Below are 10,439 nucleotides of genomic sequence, written 5' to 3' on the forward strand. Positions count from 1 at the left end.
CCCAATTTTCCTTAGAAACTCGGACAATTCTCATAAAAGGCGAGAACTTTAACCTTTCATATGTATTTTACGACAAGCGGGAACTCCAGTTGACATCATGCCAGTGTCGTATATACAATTTCATTACGTGGTAAAAAATTTTATTACCTGTACGCATATGAACGGCTGCACCTGAACATTTGACGATTGGGTTACAGCTGCGAGAGATCCATAAAATAATAAACGGAGGTATTTTATAAATGCAAACTCTTTGAAGGAACAGGGGTTGATAATTATACTATAACTATGAATGTTTGTAGTGTAGCTTCGTTGAGGTCTTACTTAAGTTTGATAGCCCATCTTTAAGTACGCACTGGATCTTGCCATGTTTTAAACTACATTAAAAAAAGAAACTTCTTGTACATTTTTGGTACACTGCATTGTAGAATATCTGTACCAACTGTGCACTGAAAGGATATGACCCTTACTTTTTCACTTGCTTAATTTTGGAATGCTTTCTAACTTGTGAGAACTTTTCAAAATATTCTGCACAGTCTTGCTTAATGTACATCAATACATTTCGTGCACATTGATTGATTGAGTTGGTGTTTTAAGTCCACTTTATGCACAGTAAGGCTAATCTGGACTGGATCTACAGTTTAAAGTGGGATCCAAACCACACTGTGCCTCCACAAGGTATCGAACAAGGAAACCCTTGATTACAAAGCGACGACGATACCACTGCGCCATCAGGGAGGCACATTTCGTGCACACTTAACGGGTCAACGCAAGGAAAGAAGTGGGCCTGCTATGTGTTCTTCCATTGGCAATAGCTGAAGAATCAATTTATTCAACATGGTATCTGTTCAATTTTGTTGGATTGGAGAGCTTTACTGAAACACCTTGGATCTTTCTTTCCGAAAGTGCAAAGAAAAACATCGAACAGAGATCAAAATGCATTCTCTGTAATCCAGTTACTTAACGCATGCCACCCTGATATGGTCCATATTTTATGACGTTACTATTGGTATCTTAAGCTTGTATTATCCTTCCACTAAACCAGCCTTTATCTTCATTTTACATTTAATCTCTCTCCTTTCACGCCTCTTACCTCGGTGCCTTGAAAGCAGATTATTATTGTCGGAACTTTATAAAGGGATTACACAAACCACTTTTTTCCCCGTCCGTATAGGTTCAAACTACAATACAGAAAAACAGAACACGAATAGAAAACTCGAATTGGCAAGTACCATTATTAGGACTTTGTCGTTAATTCCAACATTATCTCTGAAGGTGATTAATATTGGTTTGTTATTTGTTGTTTCACAGACGCATTATTGAAAATCATCTAATTCACTAATTCCGAAAATCTGCATTTATGACGCCCACTATTAACAGAAACATCCAAGAAGAAATAGGAAGAAGTGTTCCAGTTCGTTTCCTTACGCAGCATTCTCTGAGTTTCCTGCCATAAACCATTCTGTCTCGCCGATCCTTCTCACTTTTCAGTATTCATTATATCAGATCCTGTTAGGGTTATATAAACAAAATTTGGCTTACTGATACACCTACCAAATGTGAACTAAAAGCAACATAAAATAACTTGTTATGGGCAGGGAACGGATTTACCGTATATGTAAATACAGATACTGAGACAAATTTTACTTTTTATTACTTTGTGAATCGTGGTATGGAAGTTCGAAATATGCTATTTTTATTTTTCATATTTTTAGCACATATGTTACTTATTTTTACATTTAACTTCCATATTTTCAAACATTTTTCGACATATATTCCGCGTTCATCATATTTCTACATTACCCAGGGTGACCATACGTCCCGTTTCGTTCGGGACAGTCCCGTTTCAGAGGCGTGTCCCGGTCGTCCCGTCCATATTATTAAAAACCACTATTTATAAAAATCTAGGAGTTATCTTGAAAAGTAAGTCTAAATTTCAGAGACATTTCACGCGAAAAAGATGCATTGTTTTGTATGTGTTTCGTTATTTGTATAGCAGTGATTAAGCAGCATACAGTTTCTTTACGGAGTTACAAATAGAATTTGAAGTTCCTGCGTCTTGACACAAAGTAAAAAAAAAAAAGAAGTAAAGCACCATGCCATGAAGGCGTATAGGGGATGTGGGGGTAACGCCCCACACTTTCTTGATCCGGTCGTGAGTGGGGGTGATGTGATCAGCATCACGCCCCTGACCGTCTTTACCCCCCAGGGCTTCCCCCAGGTACACATGTTATTCGACGCTGGGTGGGCGCCGGGGCCCGCTTCCAACGAAACACAAAAGAAAATTCTAATGTTGTATGTCTGATATGTGGGGTAAGGTGTTCGGAGAGATTTATAAACGGTTGGTGAAGAATAGGTATAGCTGCTCTCAAGAAGGTTAGGTCTTCTGCTAAATACTTCTTGCATTACTCAACTTCAGCATAGGACTAACATCAAAGGATGACCAGAAAGGACGAGAAACGCTATGTAAATTCATAGTTACCTTTTGACAACAGGAGATCATATTTCATTAATTGTTTATGATGTAGCTATCAGTCATGCGAACACTGGCGTAAGCAGGATTTTTTTCGGGATGGGCTGGAACCGTAAAGGTGGATAGTTCATAGCTGCTTTCTGGGGTGACAATAAGATATTTCTTACATTGAAAAAAAAAAACTTCTTAGGAGGGGCTGTAGCCCCTTCAGCCCACCATTGCGTACGCCAGTGCATGCGATCCATCCATTAATAAATAATAACAATACTTTAATAATAACAATAATTTTATATTTAGGTCTAAACGATTTTTCAGGAAGGGGGGAGAGGGCGAAACTCATCTCCTTGGGATGTCCCGTTTTAGGTCTTAATATTATGATCAGCTTACATTGTATTAAATACCAATGGTTTTCCGTTCATCTGCATTTGGTTTGTTTCGCACTCTCTCTCTGCATCTGTTAAGAGGAGATTCATGTTTCAGCACTTTAAAAGAGCTTGGTAATCAGGCCCGTACCCAGGATTTTTTTGAGGGGGGGGCAAGCCCGAAACCTTGGTTATATATATATATACATGTATATATATATGTGTCAATAATTAAATAATTAATTAATTAATATATATATACATATATATATATATAAACATATATAAACAAATTTATTTTGCTACATTTATAAACTAGCAAATTAATTCCTTGAACGACTGGTTCAAAATGTCAGGAAATTAGAAGATAGGTGAAATTTCTTTAATAAGTGTTAGATATTATTTAATTATTGTTATTGTTCACATCAGCAAAATCGATTGCAAATTAAAGATAACTAGGGGTGGAGGGACAAAAAATAAGAAACTTTAAGAAGACATTAGTTTCCTATTAAATTAACACGTAACATCACGGCGAAAAGAGGTGAGAAATGGAGAAGAAATGACAGGTCGGTCTAATTTCTATGTTCCATGGGTCTAGGGTGACAATGACAACCACCTTCCCAGCTATGGCTACATTTCCTAAGAGTCCAATTTGATATAATTTTAAAATCTTATCTATGACTGTAGAAGTACGTTTTTACCGCATGCTGTTGCCAGCCCTAAAGAGAGAGAGAGAGAGAGAGAGAGAGAGAGAGAGAGAGAGAGAGAGAGAGAGAGAGAGAGAGAGAGAGAGAAAAGAGACGTATGCAACATTCACACATAGGCTGACATCATTCTTTGTTATTCCTTCTTTGTATGTGTTTATGATGTTATTCTTAGTAATGTATGATTGAAGTCCAAACTAATTGCTTATTTTTGTTGTTATAACACAAATTCTTACCTTCGGAAAATTTTAATGGGGGAAAAATTTTAATAGAACAGGATCGTTGGTGGGAAGGTGGAAATTCTACGTTCCGCCATGGGAATTCGCACCTAGAATGTGACCACCAACGCTATGGATTTATCCATATAAAGAAGAACATGTCTGAATGTGAATTAATCGGGTTGTAAATGCCATTGAATTTTAATTGAGTCTTTACTAAACAGAAGTGTCCGTGACTGTACAATTCCAATTCATCCATAACATGAAACGCGGTTTAAGGTTACATCAAATCTAAATATTTGAAACTTTACACATCTTGGTATTGTATGCAAACAACATGAAATATCAGTTCAAGGTTTGCTGTCAAATGACCACCTCTTCCTCTGACATTGCAGGATGTGGACCATAGCAAAACTAGCAATCCTCCTCCGCTTGATGTTGCCCGCCGCCGCCATCTTGGAGTATGTGGAAATCAAGGAAATGGTCGACCCCTCCACCACACTCGAGTGCCACCGGCGCCTCTACACCAGCAGGGCTTCGAAGGTCGACGGCGCTGGCTTAGAGTGTTGGGACTACCTGCAGGTCATGTCGTGTTGGGGGCGATGCGATTCTAACGAGGTAAGCTCAAATGCAATAGCCTTAATTCATACACGTACACCAACATTCAACACAGTGACATCGATACAGGCTTTGTCGCCATCATGCAGAACTGAATGAAGAGTCCTTAAATTAATCGAGTTTCATAAATTTTCCCCATAGTTTCTAGTGAGTGACGTTTTGACACGTAAAAATTCTATGATCAATTGATTGATTTGTTTGATTTTAATTCGCTTTCTGCCACTTTTGGCTAATCGCGAAGATGAGGACGAATGATGATAAGATGTATTTGTTGAAAGGACAATCACAATCACATATGTATAGCACTCAACACAGGTTCCACAGAGGATTTTACTTGCCGTGAGTCGATTCGCCAGAGCATCGTTAGTTTGCAACAATGTAGCCCAGGGTGTACTATGTGAGGTTGACATTTGGGTGTCTTCATAAAGGTTGACCCCTTACACCCAAAATTCTACGATCAAGATGACACCAACAATAATAATAATTGATGCGTGGCCACAAAGACTTACGGAATGTGTGCGTGCTAAGCGTGGCCATTTTGAATAATGATTTATGATTTTGATTTGTCATACATCCATTTCAGTAATGTTATTAGGATATTAAAATATCTATCAGCATTTTGTGTCAATTTACTTAAAACTTTGTGACAGTATTTATGGTAAGACTAGGTAAATAATAAGGCTGAATATTTTGGTTCTAAGCAAAAACATTTACCCCGAACACTACTTGATATACATTAGCGCACCCAGACATTGTTCTAGAGGGGAGAAGCCAAAAAACATTTTTTTTTCTGAGGACAAGTAAGGCATTTTTCTGGAACAAACAACACTTTCCAAGGGGGGTAAGAAATATATACTTCGAAATACATGGCAAGGAATTTTTTGAAAAGGGAATAACATTTATTTTACATTCCACGTAAAAAGCACAATTTTTCACCACACGTTTTCTAGGGGGTTAAGGGGGCTGGATACGCCGATGTTGCTATGGAAAGGAAACTCTTGCACCATTATATGCAGCCATAGCCCCGTAGCGGGCTATGATGCAGCTCACTGCTTACTTAGGTCAATTTCCAAGAAACTGTGAGTATTATTAGAGTTCGCGTCAAACTCCTGCATATGGCGATAGCCAATAGCAGCGCACTTCAGCGGTGCCATGCCGAAATCTCTCACCGAAAAGAGACAGCGTGGTTGAGCGAAACGCCTTGTCACGAACTAGGCAACGCCGCACGTCTGTGATTCGCTGGTGCTGTTCAGCCGTTCAAGGCCATATGCAGGAGATTTGACGCGCACTCTAGAGGTGTGTTAATTTTTTATTGATTAAAAAGTCGGACACTTGACAAACAAAATTGAACTCTTTGATTGTGGAAATATTTCCTAGAATACAATGTCAATAATAAAGGACGATAGCTCCATTATATAAAGAATCTATATACTCTATGTGATCAGAAGTATCCGGACAGCCACCTCAAAATAAAGTACAAGTTTGGGCAACCCTCCATTGGGAACACTGACAGTCAATACAGTGTGGGCCCACCCTTAGCCTTGATGACAGCGTTCACTCTCACAGGCATACTTTCAATCAGGTGCCGGAAGGTTTCCTGAGGAATGGCAGCCCATTCCTCGCAGAGCGCCAAAATGAGAAGAGGTATTGATGTGGATCGGTGTGGACTAGCACGAAGTCTGCATTCCAAAACACCCCAGAGATGTTCTATGGGTTTCAAATCAGGACTCTGCGCAGGCCAGTCCATTAGTGGGACGTTGTTGTCGTCAAACCACTCCCCCACAAGCCCTGCAGTATGGACGGGTGCTCGGTCGTGTTGAAAGACACAATGGTCATCCTCGAACTGGTCTTCGACGGTAGGCAGCATGAAAGCTGTTAAAATGTTAACGTAAGCTTGTGCCGTGACATTGCCATGTAAAGCAACAAGGGGGCCAAGCCCCCTCCAGGAGAAACATGACCACACTGTAACCCCGCCACCTCCGAATTTCACTGTCTGCACTATACAGGCTGGTAGATGTCGTTCACCAGGCATTCGCCACACCCACACCCTACCATCGGATCGCCACATTGTGTACTGTGATTCATCACTCCACACAACGGTTTTCCACTGTTCTATGGTCCAGTTTCGACGCTCCTTGCACCACACGAGGCGGCCTTTTTGGATTTGTCTGTGTGATGGGCAGTTGCTCGGTCATGGAAACCAAGTTGCCGCACCTTGTGCCAAACAATAATGGTGCTTGGAGTAGATCCTGATGCAGTTCGGAATTCCTGTGTGACGGTGGCGATGGATGATTGACGATAATGCTGTACAAACCTCTTTAACACTCGATGGTCTCTGGAGGTCAACATGGGAGGTTGGCCTGCACGCTTTTGGATTGTACACATCCCTTCACTATCACATTGGAAACAGTGGACAGAGGGATGTTTAGGAGGGTGGAAATCTCACACACAGACTTCCTACACAAGTGGCACCCAACCAACTGACCACGTTGAAAGTCTGCGAGCTCCTCAGACCATCCCATACTGCTGTCTCACACTGTCTGCAGACTACTGAGTTCGCTGACTATGTGTTCCATACGGTAGATGGCAGTACTGTGTCGCCCTCTATGATAAACATACCTTTCGCGGTGTGTCCGGATACTTTTGATCACATAGAGTATTTTTAAGTAGCGGCGGTTGGATGTAAAATTTCGGCGGTAGGAGGTGGAGTATGGACAGTTTACTTGCTTTTGGTAGACAAGGATTAGTATTAAGAGATGTTAGTGCGTGGGTAAAAAGTGAGAGAAATGTTTGTGGGCGAGGGAGCAAGTCAGGCTTGCTGCTGTTAGCTTATGTCTCCAATTTGCTATAGCTGTTGCTTGCCGCTCGTGAACAAAGTACCTGCATTGGGAACCAAGATTTGTAAAACATTTAGAATTTGGTTGCTTCATTTTCAGGCTGAACATCCATATGTGGGAACGCAGTAGTTTGACATTTATTGACATCTTGTATAAAGAACTTCTATGTTGATCTTTGCAGATTTCTGACTGGAGGTTCCCATACAAGAGGTCTTATCACCCAGTGTGCATGCACGACGAGCGAGAAGTGAGGGAAGTCATTCTTAGAAACTGTGAAGAGGGAGTTGAACCGGGGACCGAAAGATACGAGTACCTGGAGGCCGTCTCTTGTAGCTGTGTAGTATGTAAATCCTCGGAGGCCAGCTGCGAGGGACTCAGATATCGTGGGGCGAGAAGCGGCTCTCGTAGTAATAAGAAATAAATGTTCTTTTGGGCCTTCACCATTTATTTTTATTACATCTTTTTCAATTACAGAAACTAGTGAAATATTGATTGCAACTACAACTAAAGAAAGTTGCAAATACATATTATTTTTAGTGTAATCTATAATGCTATTCGTAGCAGCGTTGAATTTTGTTTTGGCCGAAATAAGATGCAGATTACACATGGAAAGTTATTAACAAATGCTAAAGATATATATTATACTATGTTAAATTATTCCCCAAAGTTAGGTTTATAAGCTGACATTAAAATGTAATTAACAGAAAAGGAATAATTTGCTTTGAAAGTAACTTCCTCCTGCATTGCATGTCACATATTAGTAAATAAAGCGTTCATTCAAAACATCACTGTAAGTAAATGATAGTGCTTCTTAGTGATAAGTAAAACTACTTAATTGTTTGTGAGCTGTAGCAAACGAAGCACACTTTGAGTATTGTTATATTCTTCAACATCATGTATTGAACGCAAAATAGTTCTCTCTCCACGGTAAAGTGTAAATTTGTCTCATTACAAGAAGAACTCAAGTCAGACATATCAAAAATAAGTAAGGCACAATTGATTTCACTTTATAATTTTGTTTACTGTTATTGAGTCTTAATTCTTTTCACAAATAGAATGTGCTACCTGAGACTATGTGGGCAAGCTATATGTTTCTAGTGCAATGAATCATGCTTAATAAAAAAATATTTCTTTAATGCGTTATGGTCGCGGCCTTTCAAAAATACACATATCCAGCCATATAACGTCATATTAAACAAATACAATCTTCTTACTTAAAATTAGTGTTAATATATCTAAGAATTTTGTTATAAAGTTTAAGTAATATTAAAGTCTAAAATTTAATTGAATGCTGACTTTAATGAGTTCAATTATGCCCTTGTTTGCAATTTTCATTCCGATTGCTACAAAAAGTGGCACAATTTTTAGTACGACAAAATACTTTTATGGTACATGTCGATTGAACAAGAAATGAATCATTCCTTACAAGCATATTTTTATTAGTAATTTAGCAGAAGCAGTACATATAATGCACATATTATTTTAAGGTGAAGGCCTAAAATTGAATTATTTCATAAATGTAATATTTTGTGCAAATTTATTGTGAGCAGAAACGCTTAATATTAACAATGTGACTATTTTCAAGCAAACCACACAACCTAGTCAATATTTTTCTTGAAGTTCACTATGAAGGACAGGATACGCTGTAGTGCATTGCGGGAATATATGAGGCGAAATGAATTCAGTGCTTATTTTATGATGCTCAAGGTTTCAGTGTAAATTAGTTACTATGTATGTATCTGCTTGTTATGAATAATTTGCAAATGTGTATTTTTGTTAATATAACTGACAAGCCACCCTATTATTACTTCTTGTAAATATATAGATACATGAATAAGAAGTCATACGTCAAACATCGGAGACTACAATCAAAATATAGGACTTCTAATTGTTGAGAGGCTGGAATTGTATTGTTACATCTTTCTTGGTTTCAAATTAAAACAATACAATTGAAAACTTTATTTACAAGAGAAAACTCTATTATTATTCACTATTGTCAGATTAGGAATAAAGATGGGAAACCGCAACTGCAAATTTTTGTGTCTTTCTCACTCAACTTTGTACTTTAGGTGTGAAACTCGTAACCTCATGCATGCATCAGTCACCTTTGTTTCTTTGAAAAAATGTAAACTATATTAACACATTTACAATTTAAGAAATAGTATTTATATTATTTTAAATATTATTATTTTATATTATATTAAACTATGTTGAGTTTCAATTAAAATAAGAGACGTAGGTTTTTACTTACATATAAATGAGCAAACATTCTCACACGTTGTTTTAATGCAATGGAACTTTGAATAGAAATATGGAGAAACATTTAAAAATATGAAAACTATTCAGCATTAGAGATTTAATATCTACAAGACTAAATAGCTTCAAATAATTTTGTTTATTTTGCAATTTTTATGCTGTTGCAATTGTTTCTCATTCATATAGTCAATTTTAACCTGTGTAGTGTACAAATAATAATAATGATAATAATACTAATAACATTAGACCCTAATATCATTAATAATTTAGATATGCCCATATTATAGTGGGCATGCCTCAACCTGGAAGATGGAGGCATTATTTTTTTCACATGTAACTTTACCATCAAACAATGTATATAATAATTATTATTATAATATAAAGAAACAATAATGTGAAAGCAATAATATAAAATACTTAATTTTAATGTATGGTTGACAGAACATTGATTGGAAATGCAGTGATCTGGATTATGTTAACTATTGATTGGCTTATATATAGGTATAGTTTAATTTTAGCTATCTCTGAAACTTGCTGTCATCTGAAAAAGTACATGTTGTCATGAACGGTTTAATAGTAGATAAATCGAACTCAATTTGACTGTTAGACTAATAGGCTGTTTCGAAAACAAAGATTGTATTATCACATTCCTGATAATGGAAAAAACTTGCACAGGGTATACAGGGTGCTCGGAAATTCCCCTTACAAACTTCTAGGTCTATTAGAGGGGACTGAGTAGACAATATTTGGAATAGGAACCCATGTCCGGAAAAGTACCGTTTCCGTGCTATAACCATGACAATGTGTCGGATGTGCCTGTTTTGGTATGCAACCGGGAAGGCAGTACATGACGTCAGAAGATCACCTAATGACCTAAAGTGTAATCATTTATTACAACCATGTCACATGAGGTGTTACATAAGGTACAGAAGTGAATGACGTGTGAGTCAGTCCATTATACAAACAAATTTATT

General features: G+C 37.8%; 1 protein-coding gene across 1 annotated transcript in view; it reads left to right on the forward strand.

Moving 5' to 3' along the window:
* LOC145985825 (thyrostimulin beta-5 subunit-like) overlaps nt 1–10,187 on the forward strand; it is a 37,767-nt gene extending 27,580 nt beyond the window's left edge. The window contains exons 2-3 of the mRNA XM_083119917.1: nt 4,150–4,372; nt 7,391–10,187. Coding sequence (XP_082976043.1) covers nt 4,151–4,372; nt 7,391–7,630 — 462 coding nt within the window. The 5' untranslated portion in view covers nt 4,150 and the 3' untranslated portion in view covers nt 7,631–10,187. The remainder of the gene's footprint in view (nt 1–4,149; nt 4,373–7,390) is intronic.
* The last annotated feature ends 252 nt before the right edge of the window (nt 10,188–10,439 follow it).

The sequence above is a fragment of the Lepisma saccharinum genome, chromosome 3 (assembly GCF_977018435.1).
Source record: "Lepisma saccharinum chromosome 3, izLepSacc3.1, whole genome shotgun sequence".
Taxonomy (NCBI): Eukaryota; Metazoa; Arthropoda; class Insecta; order Zygentoma; family Lepismatidae; genus Lepisma; species Lepisma saccharinum.